This window comes from Poecilia reticulata, chromosome 15 (assembly GCF_904066995.2).
Source record: "Poecilia reticulata chromosome 15, P_reticulata-male-v2, whole genome shotgun sequence".
Taxonomy (NCBI): Eukaryota; Metazoa; Chordata; class Actinopteri; order Cyprinodontiformes; family Poeciliidae; genus Poecilia; species Poecilia reticulata.
In genome coordinates, this window is record NC_088844.1 from 17,781,454 (window position 1) to 17,804,957 (window position 23,504).

General features: G+C 38.5%; 3 protein-coding genes across 6 annotated transcripts in view; 1 reads left to right on the forward strand and 2 right to left on the reverse strand.

Annotated features, from left to right (window-relative positions):
* Nucleotides 1–471: 471 nt before the first annotated feature.
* arhgap22a (Rho GTPase activating protein 22a) lies at nt 472–17,257 on the reverse strand. Of its 2 annotated transcripts, XM_008429720.3 has the most exons (11): nt 17,167–17,257; nt 13,614–13,714; nt 7,665–7,861; nt 7,189–7,276; nt 5,607–5,735; nt 5,280–5,490; nt 5,048–5,180; nt 4,883–4,956; nt 3,841–3,962; nt 2,411–3,386; nt 472–2,325 (listed from the first exon to the last, which is right to left on the reverse strand). In XM_008429720.3, exons 2-11 carry the CDS (start codon nt 13,663–13,665, stop codon nt 2,106–2,108), a joined length of 2,202 nt encoding a protein of 733 aa, XP_008427942.1. In that variant the 5' UTR covers nt 13,666–13,714; nt 17,167–17,257; the 3' UTR covers nt 472–2,105. The 2 variants fall into 2 exon arrangements, with proteins under 2 accessions (XP_008427942.1, XP_008427944.1); XM_008429722.3 differs by lacking the exons at nt 13,614–13,714; nt 17,167–17,257 and adding an exon at nt 11,635–12,245.
* Nucleotides 14,369–21,987, reverse strand: LOC103476949 (uncharacterized). The gene is made up of 10 exons (XM_008429716.3): nt 21,653–21,987; nt 21,045–21,180; nt 20,011–20,121; nt 19,797–19,929; nt 19,422–19,600; nt 19,261–19,334; nt 18,973–19,135; nt 18,794–18,876; nt 17,349–17,539; nt 14,369–17,266 (listed from the first exon to the last, which is right to left on the reverse strand). The coding sequence occupies exons 1-10, from the start codon at nt 21,810–21,812 to the stop codon at nt 16,778–16,780; spliced, it is 1,719 nt and encodes a 572-aa protein (XP_008427938.1). The 5' UTR covers nt 21,813–21,987; the 3' UTR covers nt 14,369–16,777.
* Nucleotides 21,988–22,295: 308 nt separating this feature from the next.
* wdfy4 (WDFY family member 4) overlaps nt 22,296–23,504 on the forward strand; it is a 52,981-nt gene continuing 51,772 nt past the window's right edge. For 2 of the 3 annotated variants that reach the window (XM_017309189.2, XM_008429715.3), the window contains exon 1: nt 22,302–22,545. The gene's annotated coding sequence lies outside the window, so the exon portion shown is untranslated. Of the gene's footprint in view, nt 22,546–23,504 lie in introns of all 3 variants that reach the window. The other variant, XM_081616412.1, reaches the window with a different exon arrangement.

Sequence of the window (23,504 nt, forward strand, 5' to 3'; positions counted from 1 at the left end):
TTCGTCTTCTGAAAAACTAAAGGAAAGGGACTTGTAACCCTGAACCATCAGTTCTCCAGGACAAATGAGATGCTCTTGCTCATTAACTTCAGTAAGTAAAGCATCATAAAAAAAACTTCAGGTATGTGTATATTAAAGGCATATAAATGGTCAGTTTGTGATTTGGTTAATTATTTCTTAATGGCATAAGTACTTTTTTTTTCTCAAATTTTCAATGTAAGATTGTGCAGCTATGAGACTAATTTAATTGGTGGCTACTTCTATCTCATCTGCATGTCGTTACCAGGGTTACCAATAAATTTGTCCAAATCTGTCATGTCTTCAATGACTAGAGTAGGGTACTATAATTTAAGAAACCAGAGACTCAGTCCAAATAAGTCACTCCACCTTTTTCCGTATAAAGTGTCCGTACTCGGTTCAGTGATTCTCAGATTCTCCTCAGTTCCATGACTCCACCTTCATACCATCAACCACTCAGACACTTTCTTTAATTTTAAAATACACAATATAATGGCAGATATCGACTGAAAATAAAAGCTAAGAAGGTTTTATTTTGTTTCACATTATTTATTTCAAGCTAGAAGACATCTAGTACATAATATACATAAGATTTGGGGATATTCATATCCATTTTGTTTCTGTTTTAAGTAATATAGTTTTTGAATTGGTGTAGCCAGAGGTCTGTCTGCATTTGACTGAAGACGCGTTTTCTGAGCATCAAACAGTGGTTATTTTCCTATCTCTGCCATGGTGAGCTCCGGATACGTTTCATGGCTCAAATTCTCAATGGCTCCAGCTATTAATCCTTTAGTACCATCTCCCTAAATGCACTTTATAGATTATGACAGTTGTCCTGAGTCATTTGTTCTTTCATTACAAGTCCAGCACTACATTCAGTAAGATTTTACTCACATTTGGGTGCATCTCAATAAATTAATTGACTTTGAAAAGTTTATTTATTTCAGTAACTGATTTTAAAATGTGAATCCAATGTGAACAGGCAAAGTCATATATTTCAAGAATTCATTTCTGTTCATTTTGAACTGCTTATAGCTTTTAATACCCAAATTTCCTGTAAAATTAAATAATTATTTTGGACACATTTTTAAAAAGATTTTTATGGAGAACTTGTCATTTTGTCTTACTGATGACAGCCTTTCATTCCGGAAAGTTGAGTGGAAGAAATAGTTCAGTAGAAAAAAGATGAAGAACCAAAACACAGCCTTAGAAGGTAGTATTCATGCACAAGGAACACAAGCCGTGTACTGAGTCCACATATTGTATAATAACAGACAGTTTCAGTATGCAGAAAATTTTCTACTTAACATTCTTCTTATTATCATATGTAATATAAAATTTTTTGAGAACGTGAACTTTGGGTTTGCGACAGCTATAAACCATTATCAAATATATCAGAAATGAACACTTGAAATACTGCATATTTCTCTGTGTTTAACGAGTTAAAAGTTTTTATTAGAATTACCCTTTTGGTGATGTTCTAATTTATTGTGATGCACTAGGATATTGTTTAAAAAGTAATGCTGCCAAAACAGTCTTTCACAACTTCTCTTAGCATTAGTGCAGGTACAATTTGAAGAAAACAAAAAGCTATCTAGAACCTCTTGGATGATGTAGCAGTCTCCTTAGAGTTGGACAAACATTGTCAACAAAGCCATCATCAAGCGGTGTGATTTTTTTGAAAGGTTAGCTGAGTGGCTTTTGACTTTTAAATCTGAAATCACCCAACTAAGACAGTTATTGTTAAAGTCTTACATTTTTCTTTCATTTGAAGTCAAGAAGAAACGGGACTTAAAATTATATGGGTGGTAATGCTGCAGTACTTTAGGATTCCTCGTCATTCAGGCAGAAATTTAGACTGTATTCTTGAGATATATTTTATGGAATGACAAAATACGTTCTTGGTCCAGGGAAGTTCTTGTTTGGCACCAGTACTGGTTCGCATAGGCACAGGACAGCCACACTGAAGTGGAAAATATGGCTATCAGCATTGCACTAGAGGTATGTTTTCTAAAAAGCTTTGGGACTGGTTGGTCCTCCTAGTGACTGAGTGCCTCCAGGACCAAATAAAGGCAGTTTGGTCAGGTCTAGTTGGTCCTTGCTGCTCCTGTTGTTAGTTCTCCAAAAGTCTTAAAGAATTCCTCCATTTCTCGCTGGAGGAGAACATTTCGGTTTTCTGCATCCTGATGTGCCCGCTCTGAATTCCTGAGTCGGATCTCCAACAAGTGACACTTCTTCCTCTCCTGGTCCAGGTCCTCTTCAAGGCGGCTTACCTGGCACTGGTATTTCGAACAGGACTCCTCCAGCCTCAAAGGAGAGAGAAAGATGTATTATTAATTTAGCAGATTTGATTGGCTATTTGAGTAAGTCAATATAAATTGATTAGTCTTACTTGCGAATGCGAGTTTCATAGTTCACTTTCTGTTTTTTCAGCTCCTGCTTTAGTTGGGTCAGCTTGTTTGGGATTTCTTCAATTATTCCTGCACCTTCCTCATCATTTGTTCTGTTTCCCACCTCAGTGTTTCTCTCTTCATCTTGTTCTAGCTTTGTTGACTTATTGCTTCCTTCTGTGTCCGACAGCGAGATTTCAAAGGGTGTCCAGATAGACGAAGTGTCAGCAGGCAGGCTCAGGCTGGAAGGAGCTACATTGTCATAGGCAGAGAGTCTGTGAGATTTGTGGAGGACTCTGTGAGAGTGGGATGTTTGAGGGGATTCTAGGTCATAGTCTCTTTGTGTGTCCTTGAGCTGTAGAGTGGTTTCTTTAAGAGACTGGGTTGAATCCTTCAGAGACAATGTAGAGTCTTTCACTCTTTCACCGGACGAGGTCGTGCGTCTATGTGCTCGGAGGGACGACAGGCCATTCATCAGCCAGTTGCTCCCACCAGATGCCGACACGTCCCCTGCTGAGCCTCCCATTTTCCCCTTTGACCCTCCAGAGACTACATTGCCCTTGAAGGAGCACCTCCATGAAGGTAGAGCTTTGGCCTGTTTGCTAGGGCTAACAGCAACTTCGCTTTCCCCTTCAGTTTTGATATTTTCTTTTTCATCTGCTTTTTCATTCAGTTTGTTTACATCATTGCCCTTAGTCTGGCTGTTCTCATCCTTCTCACATGCAAGAGGATTAGATGTAGGCAGCTCACTGTCCATCAAAACACTGGAAGGTATGTGGTTTTCTTTGAGATTTGTAGAGTTTACACTTGTAGTATTTGGTGGGTTCGTTTCTTCTTGTGAAACCCATTCTACTTTGGATCGTTTGAGCTCATGTTGGGGTGGGAGAGATTTAACCTCAGTTTTGGAATCCTCATTTGGGTATAGTCGAGAGTGTTCACTGATCAGGATAGTCATCAAATGTTGCACTTGGGAACTTCCTAGATACATTAGAAAATACCAATACTTGAGACATGTAGTAGGCATTAAATGGAAGGTGTTAAAAAGATACAAATTAGCTTTCACATATCAGGCATCACATTATGACCAACTGCCTAAACCTTTTGTTGCAAAGACAGCCCTGACACCTCAGGTGCACTATTTACAATAATGTGGTTTGGCTGCCCATACACCTATTGCCAGTTCACTACAATTTGTTTGTTTCTTGGATAACATTTGTTGACTGCTGCAGACCTGATGTGCTGGTGTGCTAGTTGATGTGATGCTAGCACATCAACTGTGCTAGCAGTTGATGTGCTGCTAGCACATCAACTTTGAGTACAAAATATGTGCCTAACCAATAACGGGTGTCATAAAGAACAGATAACTATGCAACCTGTCAGTGGTCATAATGGTAAGCCTGATTTGTGTAGCTTATGCTAAATAATCTCCAACCTTCCATCATTGTAACAGGATCCTCCACTCTTGGCCGAAGAATATTAGGTCCAAAAACGGTAGCCAGGTTCTGAACACTCATCTTATTGTCATTGGACTGCAACTGAACCTCATCCAAAAACCTGAGAAGATAACCCCAAGAACAGCAGTAAATAGCATTAGTTAATGTTTGCTGTATGCAACTGTTAATCAACACAGTAAAACTGCTTATTAGCTAACCACAATATTTATTGATAAATAGCCAATCAAGAATACTCTGATGTACACACTATTGTGCGTGACATCAGAGTATATATAGCTGCAACAGTAAGCACAACAGCATAAGCCTATATTTGAAACATAGCTGTACCATGCAACAGCTGTTTGTAACAGCTGTTGCATGGTTGGCTAGTCTTAGTAGCAACCTAGATGTTTATAGATTACCTCACCAGTGTTTTATAAGGAAAGCTAGCATGCTAATTTTATCATTTTAACTCACATTTGAATGTAAGCTGCAGATAACATAGAAGGTGATAGCAGTAATTAGCTGTTAGCTAACATACTGTTTGAAGCTTTCAGTTTAAAACTAGCATAACAGCTAAGGTGAGTAATATGCTAACTTTTGTATAATAAGCTAGTTTCTGTTTGTATGTTTGCTGATGTTAGCATTTTTTAAAATATAGTTTATAGATCCCTTATGCGGCTCAAAGCTTAAGAATGATGAATTCTGGACTTACTTTTTCAACAAAACCTGAGTCTTTTTGTGATTGGTATTATACAATAAGTGGCTGGCAGTATCAACATTATTTCAGAAATGTTAAGGCCATTGTTTCTGCTACAGCTATTGAAAGAAGGTTTGAGTTATGTGGTTGGTGTGTGTGGGCTCAGCCTGTTATTTAGTGATTCGGAAGACAGAATAGACATCATGAAGTCAGGGATGTCCTCTGGTGACAACGATGTGGGTGTGAATGAAAGTAATTTCTCTGATTCCTAAATCATAAAGCGGCAACAAGTCTGTTGTTGCCACAACAAATACTTCCACAGATGCATAAGTTAAACTTACTTGCAGATGTATTTCAAGAGGTTGTAGTTGACCTGAGGGAGGGATTTCACCTGTTTGCTTAGTTCTGTGATGGCCTTTAACAAAAGAAACAAAAAAAAATGACATGTTCATGTCCAGGAAAACGTTGAAACAATAAGATGAAAAGAGTTCAAATGAGAATTGTACCGTTTCTTTGTCCTTGCTAAGAAGCTGAGCACAGGATAGAAACTGTGAGTATTTGGAGAATGGGATTATAGGCTCTGGCAGCTCTCGTATGTACAGCTTTAACAGTGATGCCACTGTGTGGACGTCTGTGGAACTGTTGGGGAAAAATGGTGCACAGTTTAAAATAACAAACTAACATGGATAATGGAATAACATGCTGTACGCATAAGATGACCCCCTTCTGCTCCCTCACCTGTCGAAAACAGGGATTTCGCCACGGTCAAAAACATCCTGCAGTTCTCGAACATGATTGGTCTGCCCGGGTGCTCTGAAGAGACCCTCCTCCTTGAGTCCTTGTTCACGTATAAAGCTCGCACACAGTTCGACTAGCACGGGGACCTCTCGCTGAGGGCCACACTGTGACTCATATGACATCGTCGCCTGTAGATGCTGACCGAAAACACCTGCAATCACACAACACAAAAAAAAAATCTAAGTTAATAGATTTATATTTTCTGTTATGCGCACTGCAAAAGAGTGTTTAGTGGATAAATAGAAATGTGTGCTGATGTAATCACACCTCCACCAAGTGGAGCCCAGATGGCTCTGCGTATGGCTCTGACCCATTCTTCCATGTCACTCTGTGAGTTGGCCATTAGGAGGAACGATTCATGGCCTGTGTTGCTACGATCCTTTTCTCCTGTTCCCCCTGAAAACACAGATTAGAGTGAATAAAAAAAAGATATAATGAGATACAATTTTTATGCTTCTTGAACCTATGGTCATTTTATCACACTTCACAAGACTAATACTAAATTATCAGTCAATCAATAATTATTAGTACCAGTGTTTTCAATAACCTTTGAAAACCAAGTGCCCATGTAAAGTACAAAGCATGGCATGAGCTCAGCCTCTTTCTTGTTAGTTCAGTCAGCAGGAGATCATCCTGTTTGACATTTCGCTTTGGCATTTGTTTTATCTCACGACAGCTTTGACTTCCCTTTAAGTGGCTTTGTGAACATAAAGGACTACCTAACTTCAGAAAGAAAATTAAACAACATTTGGAATACAGACATAAATATTTTATTAGTGGCACAGCAGTCCAACATATGCTTTCGGGAATTGGAGTTTTACATATGATTATGTGCACTTATTGTTATGCCCTGCATTGCGGTTTATAGTGTGCTTTGTGTGTAGGGGAACCAACCTAGAAAGGGTAGTGTTCCCTGGAGACAGCAGCAGCTACTGCATCATGCCTCTCACTCAGTTCTTCCTATCCAGGAATCTGCCCTCTGTATCTTCTCACTCTCCTACCTCCATAATGCAAACACTGGCTGTATTTCCTATATTAAAATTGGGAGGGATTTTGCAAATATAAACCCACATTTTACAAATTGTTTTCTAAGCACATTTTATGTGCTTTTGTATGCAATTAACCAAAATCACAAAGAAAAGCATGTGGTTTTCATGGCACTGGGAGGCAATCTGAAACCTACACTTAGTGGAAGGTTGTGAATTATTAGGGAAAGGTAGGAAAGGTGCACTTTGGCAGTAAGAATCTTGCAAAGCAACACCACTAAGGGAATATTTATTTCATGTTCATGTACGAACTAAAAGCATACCAGTGTAAAGTCATGAAAAAAGGCATCAGCTAATATGTGGAAAAGATCCAAAAGTCTTTTCCCAAGGCATCTGTTGTTTTAGTCCAGTGTTAAATGAAACGAAAAATAGGAAAGTACTCCAAATATGTAGAATTAGAAATATCATTTATATAGTTTAAAAATAATTTTGTTTAGCAAGTCATGTCATATCAACAATGACCTTCTATTGTGGCTGTCAAAAACAAACCACATTCATGTTCCAGCAGAACAGATTAAGTAGTCAGCAATACAAATAAACACATTCTACACATTTCAGTACCTTTTGCAATAGCAATGACAACTGAAACCATGGTTTCTTCATATGAATGTGGCATTTTAGATGTTTTTGAAATACAGTCAAATCCCGCATAAAATCTTAAAACAAATATATCTATTTGTATTTTAAAATGTGCTTTGAACAATAATTCTGAAAAATGATAGTTGGAATCCTTGCTCAAGCATCCCTTGAACAAGGATTACTGTGCAACCTTACACAACAGACATGGTACCCTGCCAACTCACCTGGAACAATTTCAAAAAGATGGCGACCTGGCTCATCTTGATGGGCTGAGACCTCATTGACCTGACTGCCCTGAAGAGGAATGCAGCCCTGTAGGAGAAGTGAAACAGCAGTGCGATAGAGGGAAAGACAAGCACAGGGGTGGACTTGAATGCGAAGTGCATGTTAGACATTGTGGAGTAGTGAGCATACAGGATGCTGGGCAACTGTCCAACAGTGAGAGGTAATTGAGATTAAAGCAAGAATGACTCAGGGGAACTTCTCTTCATCTGCTTATCCCTGGGGTGGTTCCGGATGTACTGTAAGATGGCTAAAAGTCAGCCTCTTACATGACAAACCAGTTTCTTAAAAAAACATTATTAGTGAATAGGTCTATACACAACACTTTATGTAACACTTTAAAAAAAGGCATTTTAATTGGGGTGTGCATCATGTTTGTGCCCTGTTCATGTGAATTTTTTGTTGTCAGTATTATCACCTGTGCCTTGCTTTCCTCTTGGTCTTTGTAGAAGTACAGAGCTTCAGACCTCAGGACAAACCATCGCAGCTGCCAGTTTTTCATGATACTTCTCTGCCTCTTCAGCCAGCCTGCCTTCAAGGGTTTCTCTTGATCCTGAGGAGAGCAAGGCCTGGAGAGTCGAGACAACTCTCCAAGCACCATGCTCTTGGATCGTGCTGCATGGACACAAACATTGAGGTAACATTGAGGTATTAAGATAAACAGAAAAACGATAAGGACACAGTTCCCTGAGGAAAAATTGTCATCCCATTTGAACTTTTACACTTTTTATAGAATGAGTTAAATCAAGTCAGTTCTATTTAGCATAGCCCATTTTAGCAACAAGGCAGTTAAAATTCTTAACATGATAAAAAAACATAACACAATAAACTAACAAAAAGGAAATATCACATTAGTGACAAAATAAAAAAAAAGTAATAAATGAGAAAATCGATGTTCTCTCTTTAGGCAACTCTAAACAAATGGGATTTTAGCCTTGATTTGAAGGACCTTTGTGTTTCTCAGTTGGTAGATTTGTGTAATTTTCCCTACATTTGTTTTAAATGGACATACTGTTGGTACCTGATATTCAACCAAAGTAGCATATAACTGTGCCCTGGCAATTTTTTCAAATAAAACATTTAACTGAAATCCAGGCTTTATATGTTTTGTAGATTTTATTTGTTTCCTTCAAAAACCAATAAACAAGCTTGAAGCTGCACCGCTGCAGACAGGACACCTCTGCTTTGGATCATATTGTGCTTCACATGGCACAGAGTAATTACAAGTATGGATTATATATTAGCATCTATATGCCAAAGCTCTAGAGCAAAAAGCAGTGCCAGTGTAATAATCTCCAGGGAGTCATGGAGAGACATAAGCAGAATGCAGTGGGAGAGGGAAGGAAAGGAGGGAGGAATCAATGGCGTCTTTTTTTTTTTTTTGCTTTTAATTGCATCCTGCATTCTGCTGAGGACAGCAGGGAAGGTATCTGTAAGGGCCTGGACAGAAATCTCTCTTTCCATTTCTCCCTCCCGCCTCATCCAGTCTCGTATATCAGCTCTGTGTTTGGACTTTCATTTCTCCTCTTTCTGGATGTCCTTTCTTTGCAGTGTCATACATGCCGAGAGGAGAGAAGACTGCAACGCTCACAGAGAAGTCATTAGTAAATCTGTTGGCTGACATCAGAAGCAGGCGGAGCATAATCTATATTTATAGCAGACATGGCCACATCTTGGACATCTTCATTACAGAGACGGTAAATCTAAAGGAGGAACTGAGTTTCAATTGATGACCTGGCTTAATATTTTTGCAATATTTTAAGCAAAAGTGATACGCAAATGAATTCAAAACTGTTTGGAGCATTAATATAAGATGTATGTGTAGAACTTGGCAAAAGTGTTCATACACATAGAAGTCAACCGCAAAATGTTGGGAATTTATGAAAAGCCTTGGCTTTATTTGATTGATGTTTTGGAAAATAAAATATTTTTAGGAGTAGTTTTACTACCTCAAGCTTTTGCTTAAGTAATATCATTGTGAAGCATTGCTACTCTTACTGAAGCAAAATTTCTGGATACCATTGCAAGTAATTTCTGGTGTATTTTTTTTAACCAAAAATACACCAGACAACTACAATTCATGTTATAGATAGACTTCCTATATGCACACAAGCTTCTATTTCTGCTGACCTGAGTTTTGCCATTATGAGGTCAAGTGAATATACGCTAAACGTTGTACGCTGTCAGACATTTTGAAACTACCAACCTTTAAGCAGGTGAAAAAATTGTTCTTTCATTAAGCCCACATTTCTGTATTAAAAATTATATTCTGTATTTATTGATCTGAAGTGATAATCTAATCTTAAATGTTTTGTCTTCATTAGATGTAAGCAAAAAAGCAGAAGTATGTTGGCATGTCACCATTTTTTTAAAATATGACATTTTATTCATTTAGGAGTTGCATAAAATAGTTAGAATATAATTTGTTGCTATGACAGAATATAAATGGCGATAAGAAAACAGTAACTCAAATTGATTATCGTGTAGCTAAAGCAGTCATATTCAATGAATTAGTATGTTATTGAAATTAAGTGAAACACTGTATAGATTCACATACAGATTTATGTTTTCAGATCTTTTTTTAGTATGAAACATCCAACCAAAATAAAAACATTTTTATAATTTTTATAAACAGAGAAGTGATCTTAATGAAAAATATATTGCATAAAGGATGCTTTTTTTCTAAAAAGTACTTTTGATCTAATAAATCTGCCTCGTAGGAATGCATATTCTAAGTTATTGAATATGAAGTCATATGTTTTCATTATTTACTCAGATGCTGTTGTGAAAATAACCCAGCAGTTCACACACTAAAGGAAGCCACATCAGTTCTGAAAATAAAATTCTCCTCTGGAACTTGTTTTGCTATTTAACTTCCTGGGATTTGAGTCTGTTTTATCAATTTTAGAGAGCACGTCCCACTCAATGATGCTGTTTGAATTTGCCGTAAATGATGTTGCGTTAAAAAGGGACGGAGAGAGAGCTGGAAATCTAATCAAAGCAGAATACCATCTCAACAAATGAGGGATGGAAAGCCAGAAGACATGGCCACTGGCCAGGGAACTGTAAAGGTTACTGCACCATCCATCTGAAGGAGAAAGAAGAAGCATTTCTGTTTTCCACCATCTGTAATGATTTTAGAGTAAAACAACATTCTTCTTTTATTTAAAGATGTACCAGATAATCGACTAATGACTAGTATTTGATGAGTTTCAGCCTGACTGTCACAAAATCAAATTTTTCACAATCAGTGAAAACATCATAGGAAACTGCAAGTTCATATGAACTTGTGAGTTTATATGAAACACTCTTCAGTGTAGAAGCTTTTGCAGAAGGAGAACTCTAAAGTTAGTTATTTTAATCATGAGTGAGTTTGTGTGAAAGATAGATTACAATGATAATTTCTCTTTTTTGTCTCTCTCTCTCTCTGTATCTGTATCTGTATCTGTATCTGTAATCTATCTGAGGTTTTGGGTATGAAAATGGGCCATGGACCTGACTTCAGCAGCATGCTCGATTAGTGAATCTTCAAGGGTTTTCATTTTTAGCCAGATGAAAAGTAAAGATAGGTACTTTAATGGAAATGCCAGGAGGAAGGGCAACAACTCCAAGCCACTCCACTTAAACGGCATGCATGAGTGATCCAGGAACCACCTGCTGCGAAGACCACACCAAGTATCTCTACTCTGCTTCATTATAACTTCTGAGGCAGGAGCTGTTCATCTGATTTACAGCTTCCATGTTCATCTGTGCATTCACACTGGCCTGCTTTTTCCATTTGTTCCCACACATGGAATTTCCTCCGCATTAGAGGAACTATGTTTGACAGTCAGCTGTTGTGATTTTAGAGGAGGAAGCGAGTCAAGAGTTGCTCCGATCTAGAATTTGTCACCTGTTAAAAGCTGCAACCAACCAGCTGGGGTACACCCTGAAAAACACATAGGATGTACAGGGCATTGTTGAAGGCTGCCAGCAGCCATGTTTACTACAACCCATGTACAGCAAAATCTAATTTGATGGGTAATAATTTAATCAATTGTGGGAGACATGACAAATTACATCACCCCTGTAGTAGAGCATATTAACTGTTACTGAATACTGGGAAAAACTGAAGGTTCAAGGACTTTAGATAATAAAATCAAATAAAGCTCTGCAAATTGCAGTTTACAATGATGACCAGGATGCAAACTGGCATAGTGTGCAGATTTAACTATAGTATTGAAGCACTCACACTGATGGTCTTTATCAATGAAAGCACTAACGGCCAGTGATATTATAAAGACATAACAACAGATGGAGCTTTGCAGAGACAGTGAGAGGAAGACACAAGAAAGCAGGAGTGACAGAGAGAGCAAAAGGAAGAGAAAAGGAGGAGGGATTGTGCTTACCCCGGCGTGCCTGTTTTATCTTGGGGCTCAGCATGGTTACCGTTGCTGTGCTGCTCCCTCTCACAGAGACATGACTGCATCCCTCACACACTAACCCTCACACACAAACACACTTAGCGCCTCTTGCAGCTGCCTCACCCTGTTACTCCTCATCCTCTCCCAGCATCTCACTCTGATTTCATACTGATACATGCACACACTCACGCATAAACACACTTACAGGCACTTTAGCAGGCACTCTCCTCTCCCTCCTCTCTTCTCGTTTCTCTGATTCCGTCTCTGTCCCACTGCCCTGATGTGCCGTTGTTCTCCCATACCTAAAGCCCAACCCACTCCCTCTCTTTTCGCTCCCTATCGGTTTCTCCGCCTTTTGCCGCACACTTGCAGTATCATTTTCTCACCTTCTATAAATATGTCCGACTGTGTGTCCTCTGTCTTGTCACCTATATCTTAATTTTGCTCCAGTCTGCTTCATAGCCTCCGCTTCCTATAATCTGTCCATGGAGATTTGGTCTGATGCTTGCCTGGAGCAAAACCTCAGATCGATATATTTATATTAATGGGCAACGTTCTCAGCAGTAAATGTTGCAGAACCAGTAGACATGGCATTATATTGTTCTCACTGACCACTTGGCATTCCCTAAGTGAGAATATGCTTATACTGAAGCATTGCCTTATACTCAGATTGCCATCTGAGTGATGGATTTTTTCAGGTGAAAGTTGTTATTTCACCACATTTTCATTGAGAGAAAAGCGCAATGAAAAACTAAATTTCATATTGAAAACAGCTCAAACTTGCAAATTTTTTGCTTTTGTTTTTTAACCACTTAAGCCTATATAAGGAATGCATAGACTTTAAAACAGTTCTGTACCCCATACTTTTTCAGTAAACCATTCAAAAGATTGAAGGGGACATAAACCTTCTCCAGATCAACAAAGCACTAGTAGATCTGACAACAAAGATCCCATGAGCACCATGGGCTGAAATGGACCAGCGCTGTTGCTCATCTTGTCAATTGATGGACACAGGAAGAAGAAGGATCCTCAGAAGGAAAAATGTACTGGTCACATTGTCACAAAACAAACAAAATACATAAAAAAGCGACTCAGCAAGACAAAACTATGGTTACGTTTGGCAAAGATAAAAATTAAACTTAGATTGAGGTTGAGAACTAGCTTTGGTTATGTTATGTATTTTTATCAAAACCAACATGAGCTAAGTATTTCAGCCCTCCCTGCTCTTCGAGCTCATACTTTTCTTTTCTCCAGGTTTTAGACTTTACCTTTCATTTGCATACCAGACATTATCTATGCAGTTAAAAACTCAATTATTAGCTTGATTTCAAGGAGGTAATTCAGACATTTCAATCAACAGTCCCAGAACGAGGAAAAAGGTTATCCATAAATAAACTCTGATTTATAGAACAGACATTTCCACAAACATTGTTTGCATTTTTTAAATTTTTTATATGAAATATTTGTGTACTACTGTATCATCAATTGAACATGAAAAGAGCGCTACTCAGTTTTGGTAATAGATGTGCTATGTACATCACTGACAGCCAGGACCCTGACTCATTCAGGATGAGGTTTACAGTCTGACGAAAACTGCTACACTTCTCAGGCGCTCTGTAGTCTGTGTGGTCAGAGCCACAACACTCAGGGGAGTGATGTTCTTGTTTCTTTCTGGTTTGCAATGGATGGATGTGTTAAAATGCTTAAATGTTTTTCATCAGGCTGGCACACGAAATGCAGCACACAGAAGCTGTTAGCACCAAAAGCTTTCCAAGGCTTCAGCACTTTGTAGTTACCAATTACACTAATTAAACAAAGGCTTTAGAGAGGAGTAAAATCTAATTAATACTAATACATCTATTTTGAAGTAATTGCCATTGTTTTTAGCAGATAGGCTGCAAGCAAGAAAAAAATCCTTACCTAATATAATTATTTACAAAACCAAACTGAACTCTGTGCCTCACCTGATAGTTGTTTAGAGCTTTTTCTGATCTGAAGAGTTCTGGATGACTTCATGACACCGAGCTTGTCTGCACAGTTATGTCCTTTTCAAATGGTGCCATTTCTGAAGCCACGACAAAAAACACACGCAAATCCGTTAGTCTTAGGGTCCAAATAATGTCATTTCCAACATTGTGTTTCTCCAGCCCATAAACAAGCTCCACGCAACAACTCAAATGATGTTCACACAGAGAAAGAAGCACTATAGTCGCCATAATTAAGACAAATAACACGTGGCTAAGGAATGCTGATGTGAACAGACTCTAGCAGAAGGAAGTAGAGACGATCATGCGAGGATTACTTGCCATGTCATTTCGGATGGGCTTCCCAGACAACTCCCATTTTTAAGAAAGGCTCCGTTTGCAGCTCAAGATAGCTCACATAGTTCTAGATAGCCTATTTGATTAGAGTTATCGATATATATGTATATATATATATAAAACACTAAAAACAAAACCTAAATGTGAGATACTCTCCTATTGTGTTCCTGCACTGAATCATCCACAGAGGAAGTGAGCTGTGCTGATGGAGAAGTGAAAACTGATGACTTGAAAGAAAATTATATAATGGGTTTCTCCCTCTGATGTTATTACTGTACACTTCTCCTGGCTCCAGATGAGCTAAACCAAAAAGCTCTGCCTCCTGATGCTTTACAATTCAAAAGGAGAGTCCAGCATCTGAAAGGTTTGATCAAGTATGAGACAGACTCGAAACAAAGTGTATTTAAAAAAACACAATACATTTTAATAAACATGATTTCTATCACATAAAAAAAAACATCACCATAAATAAAACAGTCATTTAGGGAAAAACACAAGAGGCACAATATTGAAATGAGAAAATACATAGCTGTCAATGGGTTGCAAATGTATTCGTACAACTATAACTTTTACATTTTGTCATGTTACAACTACAAACCTCTAACTAAATCCTATGCAACAGACTGACACAATGTAGAGCACAAATATGAAGTGGAATAATTATAAATTTTCAAAATATTTTGCAGACAAACTTCTGAAAAGTATGGCAGTGTTTTCCTCATGAAGACATGGGAACACACTGAAACAGGGATAGTCCTAGAGATCTCACCACCATAAAACATGGTAGCTGCAGCATCATACTGTGGTGATAATTTTTCTTTCCACAGAGAAAAGGTAAACTGGTCAGAAATTGATGGGAAGATTGATGGAGCCACTTTCTGGGCAATCCAGGAAGAAAATCTATTACAGGCTACAAAAGATTTACAAAGGGTGGTAGCTGTTCACATACATGCTAGCACATACATTAGCATTCAGATGCTAAGCGTGCTGTAGGTGCCCAGTCAAAATCTGGAAGTAAATGCAACTAAATATCTGTGATATTGTATGAAGGTTACTGCTTACAGATGACATGTCCATCCAATTTGAATGAGCCATTTTTTAAAGGGGCAAAAGTGTCAGGCTCTGAAAAGGCAAAGCTATACGTGTACCAAAAGACTTGAAGATGTAATTATAGGTGAAAAATTATTTGACAAAATATAGATTTAGGTGGGTTGAATAAAAATGCACACCACATTAAAATAAGAGAAAAAAAAACATTTAAAACCATACGTTTTCTACTTTACAGTGTGTTGCTGTATCACATAAAGTCTCCATAAAACAAATCTAGTTTGTGACTAATTTGACAAAATGTGAAAAAAATAAACATTCAAGTTATATGAATACTTTGACAAAGTACTATGTTCACGGACAAAGAAATACCATAAAAAGCACTTGGTTTCACAGTCTTAAATGTGCTCAGCTTCATCACTTCACATGGGTGAGAGGCAGTATGGCAGACACTAAATCAGCGTATGTGACGTAGCCACTCACACAGTCCAGACACACCAGTCTCTGAGGGGTGTGGGGACTATCATCTATAATCTGGAAATATGGCCCTGCGAGACGTGTAGGAAATGAGTGTTTAATTCAAGGCATGAAAAAAAGCATGTCCCATTAGCCAGAGCAAAAGAAATGAGAGGGCAGAAATGTCTTGAAGCAGGTGAAACAAGTCTCTTGGTGCATCTTGGTAACACTGTTACCCAACAGTGTTACATATAAAAACCTTCTTTTAAAATAAAGAACTGTAAAAAATAAAAATAATAATAATAATAATAATAATAAGAAGAATTATATTAAAAGCAGCTGTAAACAATGTCACTAAAAATGTTTAATTATTTGGTAAACCACAATCAGTTTATCAGCTGATAAGGCTACTTTTTTTCAATAAATGCAATACTTTCCAAACATACCTTTCCAGTGATATTTGTCCTGCTTAGTCTACTTTTAAATGTATAAGTACAAAAATTTTCTTGATTGTATGGCAGATGATTCTACAATGGTCATCATGGAAATATGGACCCTGCATAATGGACCCTCTTTATCTACAGAGAGAAAGAAGGAAGGAAGGACTTGAACAAAATGGGGATGGAAAAGGTAGGAAGAAAGAACAAAGGAATGAAAGGACAAAGAAGAAATACAAAAGAAAACACTAAAATGAAAGGGAGACAATGAAGGAACAAACCAAGAAAAATCTAATGAACAAATAATGAATGAACAAAAACAAAAGACAAGTAAGGAAGAATGTCTTCAAATGGATGAATGGAAAATGTTTTTTGGTAATAAAATGAAAAACTAATTCTTTATATACATTTTGTATCGTCTGTTCGTTTTCCCAGATGTATCCAGACTTTCATGGTTATTTTGCATTTTTGGTTTCAAAACTTTGACGCACTGCATAAGGTGTTGAGCTGCAATCATGTGTTTCTTGAAGATTCTAGGTTTCAGTTTGGTAGTCTGGATTTCCTTCTGGATTTCCATATTATTGTTTTGCTTTCATACTTTGAATCATGCATGAGTTCAGCTAAATTTTGCTTAGCAATTCATTTTACTGGTTTCTATTTCTTGTCCATTCATGCCATCCGTTTTTCTCAGTACGACAGATTCAGCTACTATTGGGAAATCCTATATTAAAAATATTAAATAGCACTGGAACGAGGGAAACATTGTCAGTACAGTGTTTGAACAATCCCAGGCTTTAAATATGCACATGAGAATTGAAACAGTACTAAGGTCAACAGGACAGCTTTATACAGGCCAAACTGGCAGTGTTAAATATCTATGGCGGTTTTGTCTTCTGTAATTTGTCCACCACCCACAGATCTACGTCCCTCCAGGAGAAAGGCTGCTACGACCGCCAACCGTTGTCCCAGTGACCTCTGCTGCGCAGTGCCCTCACTGTGTCTGAAGTAGGTGGTCGTTCTGGCGGCGATGGCGTCAAACTGCTCTGTCAGAAGCCACACCTCCCACAGGAGAGTCAGTGCATTCATAATAATCAGAGCCACGACCCAGAACTCCTCCCCCAACAACGTGAGCCACAGTGAGAAGCTGGGACTAGACTCCGACGAGCTGAAATACAGGTAACTCGCCCCCGAAGCGATAAAAAGAAGGTGGGCGGTAACCATGGAGAGGATGAAGATGAGGAAGAGTCTGTGGTTACCCTGACCGATGCAGCAGTTGAGGAAAAGGCAGTGGTGGTCGTAGTCTTTAATGCACACTTCACACAGCTTACAGTGTTTTGTATAGTCAGGCTGGAACAGCTGGGAGGAAGACAGGGGCAGGGTAAGAAACAAAGCAACAGAGAAGAGATTCAATGTCAGCTACGAGTCCAGATCGTTTTACCTCACAGTATGGACAGAACCTGTGAGGGCTCTCGTTGTTTTCCACCAGGTCAGCAATGCAGGAGAAGCGAGGATCTGCATCGGCTCTGTCTAAAACCCCGGGATCTTGAGTCAGAACCTTATAGAAGAGACTGGCTAGTATGAAGAAGTGGAGCAAGGACACCTGAGCCAAAGTGCTTATGGGCCACACACATTCACAAGGTCAAGGATGAAACTACTTATTTGTTATATGCAGCTCAGTAGTTTACAGATATGTATACATTTCACCACAGAAGCAGTTATTCATACCTCTTTTGCCAAAAGGACAACACTTAGTCTTCTATGATTACATTTAATATGGAGCATACAGAGCGGGGAGTCTTTCTTTGACAATCAATTTTTGCACAAACCAGATATTCTCCTGTGTCCTCTCTGTGAGCTCACCCCACAGGTTTTCTCTAGAATTTCAGTCTGGGGACTCAGAGTCTCCAGTAAGAACAGAAAAATCACTGTATTTGTCAGTAGACACTTCTTTGAAGAAAGAATGGCTAGAAGTGTCAGAAAAGTGACTAAAACAGACCTATAGAACCATGACCAGGACAAGAATAATTTTTTATCTCTGGTAAATCCATCATATAAAAACTGAGTCATTTTCAATTTACAAGCAATTTTTATTAAACAATATCCTAGTGTTTCAAAGAGTTCACTATGCCATGAAATCCAACAAGACTTCGATGTATTTTAGAAGTGAAACGTGTCTGCAGTATCACAGATCTTCCACCATATTCAATAGTGGGACAGGATGCTTCTAAACATTCATACCAAACCCACCTGGAATATTTGTTGCTGAAAAGTCTGAATACAGTACTTTGTCAATCAAAGCACATAATTCAAATAGAAGTCCAGTCAGAGAATAGCCAACATGGTCACATTTGTTATTGCAGCAAAGAAAAGGCATTTTTATAAAATGGGTGTTATGCATTATTCGTGAGCATTAAGCAGAGTGGCATCCGCTGATATTTTCTGAGTTTCACTGCTCATCATTGCATGATAAGTTTGGGTCCTGGTCCAGCCTTTGTAGATATTTTCCAAATCCAAATCTAAATATTTGTCTTATGAACAAGTTCAAGCAAGCAGCTATTTTCTTACTTATGGATGTTCCACATGTGCCTGACTTGTGTGACATGTTTTACTGGTCTTTCCCTTTTTCAAAATTTGGCCAAAAGAAAAGGGACTCTGCAGTGGAAGTTCATACACATTCTGATCATCTTAAAAAAAATAAATGTGAACTTCAAAATTGCAACATGATTCAATTCAGTTTACCGAAATTGTGAGATGTAAAAAGATTGATAAAACCAACAAAACAGAGAAAAACAGAGAACAAAACAGGTGAATTGCACCATCCCTAAAATAACTAAGAAAAAGCTTTTGGCATAAACCTAAATATACCCCCTCTTTAAAGGATATTAGGCATCATTTTTCCATAGAAGCACAGCAGGGAATGAACAATGCCAGCCAACAGTGTCCCCAAGTATATTGGATTAGCTAGCCTAGAGACGAAGACATGAGACGTCAACTGGGAGCTGACCCAAACAATGCGGTATGGTTAACTACATTCTGATAGTTTATAGTTTACATGCAAATACCTCTGGTATGTGGTCATGCGGTAGTACTGGGTGAAAATGCTTCTTGCCAGCCATGGGAAGAGGAATGCACAGATGAGGCCTCCATAGCCTCCAAACATGGCAGCTATCAGCAGGATGGCAGCTCCACTTAGAGATGGGAAAAACAGGGTCCAATAGTACAGAACTGGAGAGAAATAGCACAAGCACACATGGGTCAACACAGAGAAAGGACGTTTAATGGTAGAATTATTACTACCACAAGCAATATTTGTTGTTCATTGCTTAAAATAAAACTAACATAATAAGTACCATCAGACTCTCTGGGCTTGTGATGTATTGGCTCATTTATGTACTGCTTTAACAGTTTGCTGAGTTGCTGATGCCTGAAAACAACATAAGCAGATCTCAATCAGCATCAAGAACTCAAGAAATGTACACAAACGGTTCGCTTGTTTCTACACATTGTTCACCTGAATGTCTTTCCCTGCTTGCAGAGATCTAGTGGTGTGAGGCCGCTGTAGTTCTTCTGATGAAGCACTATGCAGCCAGTCTTCTGCAGCAGAGCCCAACACACTTCTACTCCACCCCTCTCTGCAGCAACATGGAGCGCTGTCGCTCCCCGCTGGTCAACTGCGTTCACAACACACCGCTGGACAAGAAAACCAATAACCCCGCCCCCACAATTTATGCCACTGCTTGAAGATCTGATGTTGTTAAATTTTTATGCTATACATATTTATAGTTTAATGTTTGTTTTAATTATGTTAAATTTGCAGCATCACAGGTTACAGCGCATACACCAGGGCAAAAAAGTTAAAACTATGTCCATTTAGAATATTTCATACCTGGTCTTTGAGCAAATAGCGAATCATGTCAATGTTGCCGGTGGATGCAGCAAGATGCAGAGGCGTCACCTTGTACATGTCTGCGTCAGATAATCGGAACACTCCCGTCTCCCACAGATAGTGCACAGCGACTCTGAGAGAGGTGAGCAACAGTTAGAGCATTCAAAAATAAATAAATAAAAACTATTTGTTCTGAAGTGTTTCTTCCGCTTACATGTTGCCCCCGGTAACTGCATGATGCATGGATGTTTTCCCCTGCAAGTCCACAAGCCGCAAGTCTGCCCCATATTGCATCATTTTATGCATGTTGTAGATGTTTCCCTGCCTGTTGATGGAAAACATGCAAATGTGTGTATCCTGGGTTTTTGTTTGAGAAGGTAAAAGCAGCACCTTGTGGAAGATTCATGTCCCTTGAATGATTCCACATTTTATCCTGTTACAACTGCAAACCTGAAGGTTTTACATTGAAAACAAACAAACAAACAAACAAACAACAACAAAAAAAAACAAAGTTCACAGAGATGGAAAGGTGAGATGGAAAAATTACTTGATTCCATCATCTCAGACAAATCAGGCCTACAGCATGATATGGTCACCATCATGTTTCACTGCAGGAATGCTATGCTGAAAGCAGTATTAAGTACTTTGCATGTACTGCAAAAAATATGACCAGAGCATCTTCTTCTACATGTTTATCATTTTCTTTGCATGGCTTGAATTAAAACTGTCATTCTTTCAAGTATAGGTTTCTTCTTGACATTTCTCCTTTAAAATTATTGTATTATAATGCAATTCTGCTTAATAGTGCTCAATAACTTTATTTCTGATATGTTTAGTGTTTTCATTGGTCTTCAGGATGGTTTGTTCACTAATCTTTTCTATGAAACGTCTGACAACATCCGCTTCAAACATTGTGAAGTTATTGTTTATTCAAGATTGCACTGATTTCTGGTCACACATATGAATTTTGTGCAAATGCCAACAATGTCAGTTTTGGTCTCATGTGCCCAGAAGAACTTCTTTTACTTGTTTGAGGTCTTCCCTACACAGTTTGCCACCTACAAGAAAAAAAAAACTGAATCTGTGAACTATGAGCTACTTTGAGTTAGATTATCATATAAAATCATTGTAAAATACAATGATTAGAGAGGTTTCTTAGAGAGTTAGTAATTGTAACTGGAAAATGTGAAAAAATGATCAACAGGTATGAATACTTATTGCAAGGCAATGGGTGCAGCTTCTGCTCACCTGCAGGCAAAATGAAAAGCTGTCTGCCCTGAATCACACGTCATGTTAGGGTCCGCACCAGAACTGAGGAAGAAGTCTACAAGGGAGCGGTTTCCATGGAGAGCAGCATAATGAAGAGGACTGAATCCACCCCAGCCTAAATAAACAAATGCACATCACAGTCAGAATGGAAGATGTCCCTTTTCACTGAAGTTGCATGGACTTAAGCATGCTTTAGTTCAGTTTGAGTTTGCGCTATCCATCTATCTACCTCAGGACCTGTACCAGAACATCACACAGGTTAACTACAGCAGAGTTGGGTTTCCTCCTGGCAACGTCACAAAATCACACATGGAGAACCACCAGGCATGCAGATAACAGTGAGCAATAACAGCTGTGTTGGTGTAGTAGTTCTAAGCTATAATGTAGATTATGCAGACATTTCACACAGACATAAAAATTGTTTTTTTTGCTTTTTTTCTAAGAGGATAAAGACAAACCAGAGAAATGATCAGGAAGAGGTTAAGCCCTCCTGACAGGAACACAAAATGAAGAAAGTGACTTCCTCATTCAAAGCAATGAATGATTTAATACATTTTAAATTTACACTGCATCTAATGTTACCTTACCTGTGTGCCTGAGGATTGTTCGATCATTTTGCACGAAAAGTATGCACTGTTCAACATCCCCTCTTTGTATACAGTCAAATATGTCTCCACCACTAATGGTGCACAGAGGCATCGCATGCATTGTGATGGGGGCACAAAATCTGTCCTCCACGATTTCCATCGGCTTGAAACTGGAGCGACACTGAAATCAGATCAGCAGAAAACGCGCCACTACATCACGATGAAAAGCGAAACAGAGGATCATCTTTCCCCGCAAGCAATCACTCAAAATCTTTTTTTTGTGCGTGTGTTAAATGTAGACCGCTCCCTAGGCCCCCCATTGGTTGAAACAGGTCACGTGACTGACTGCTACTGCGCTTGAGATCACTATGCACTAGATGACGTATGCATTATTATGCTAATGAGATACATGCAAACGAAAACAACAGCTTAAACAGCATGTTTCGGTTCAGTTATGGAATAGAATCAGTTTAATAGTAGTTAAAGTTCAAAGCCATCACGTTTCATGCTTTTACTTACATTTTAACACATTTTAAATAATGTATCGCAAACTACAAACACGGACCGCTGAGCTTCTAAAACAGGCGTGCTCAAGTCCAGTCCGCGAGAGCTGCCAACCTGCAACTTTCAGGTGCTTCCCTGCTCCAACACACCTGAATCAAATGAATGGCTCGTTAGCTGGTCTGTCCAGAGCTGGTTGGGTTTCTGTGAACTCGTATTCTCTAACACTCCGTAAAGGGCAAATTAAATAGGTCATTTTAACTGACTCCCTCTCAAGTTTTAGAACTGTTAAGACAGGATAAAATATGTTTCTGTTAATCTACACCAGCCGAGTTGTAGAGTCATCTGTTAAGAAGTGCTAATGAGGAAAAAAAAAAAAATCAACGTTACAGGTGAGTGAACCTCCCGGAAACCTTTACATTTCCTAAAGGTCAGGTGTTATGCCCAGAAGAGCACGCCTGCCCAAAATTGCGTCCCCTGTCGCGGGAGCGCGCATCGCTCTAAGCTCTCGCATATTGACGAGGAAACGGATAAAAATATGACCGAAGAGGAAATTTTAAAGATATTTGTAACATTATCACGTTTCTCAACCATGCAATCCCTAATACGGTGGGTTTTATTTCGCAAATTATTTGAAATAAATACGGTTTTTACACTTTTATTGACACATATGAGTGGAACTTTTTTTTTCAGTCCGTGTCTGTTGTAAACGTTCTCCGCAAATGGTTTGAAATTCTCTGCTTTGTCTTTTGATACCATAATAGCTCAAAAGCATTACAACAGAGGCACATTATGTAGAACATTTTATATCATGCTTAACTTCTAGTCTGTTAATGTAGGAGGAAATGCAACTTAATTTATGAGCCTGAAAATATTTGCATCCGTCTTGTTGATATGAAACTTATAGCATTAGCTGAGAGAACAAGTGTCATTACGTAGAAGAGATTAAATCCTTTCAGCTCTTTATTTCCCCCAATTAGCACAGGGATGCATGTTTTGGCATTAATAGATTTTGAGCCTGCCACAATATGCATCCCCCCTCTATTCCCCTCAAATATTATCGTATAGATATAAAACTTATACCAGCAGTTCTTGGAACTACTATGATTATGTAGAAAAAGTTATTTCACTCTTAACTCCTTATTTCTCAGAGTTACCACAGGGATGCGTTTTTGGGCAATATGGATTTCCAGCCTGCCAAAATAAGCATCCCCTCTCTATTCCCCTCAAATATTATCCAATTGATTTAAAACTTATAACAGCAGTTCTTGGAGTTACTATCATTATGTAGAAAAGGTTATTTCACTCCTACCTCTTTAATTCTTCAAATTAGCACAGGTATGCCATTTTG

Coding starts and splice junctions, on each gene's coding strand:
- arhgap22a (XM_008429720.3), bottom strand. CDS start 13,665: ATGAAGTCATCCAGAACTCTTCAGATCAGAAAAAGCTCTAAACAACTA. Junction 7,862..13,613: donor AAGCTCTAAACAACTATCAG/GTGAGGCACAGA, acceptor GTGTCCATGCAG/CACGATCCAAGAGCATGGTG. Junction 5,181..5,279: donor GAAATCCCTGTTTTCGACAG/GTGAGGGAGCAG, acceptor TTTCCCCAACAG/TTCCACAGACGTCCACACAG.
- LOC103476949 (XM_008429716.3), bottom strand. CDS start 21,812: ATGGAAATCGTGGAGGACAGATTTTGTGCCCCCATCACAATGCATGCG. Junction 19,930..20,010: donor GCAGTTACCGGGGGCAACAT/GTAAGCGGAAGA, acceptor CACCTCTCTCAG/AGTCGCTGTGCACTATCTGT. Junction 17,267..17,348: donor GGTTCTGTCCATACTGTGAG/GTAAAACGATCT, acceptor TCTTCCTCCCAG/CTGTTCCAGCCTGACTATAC.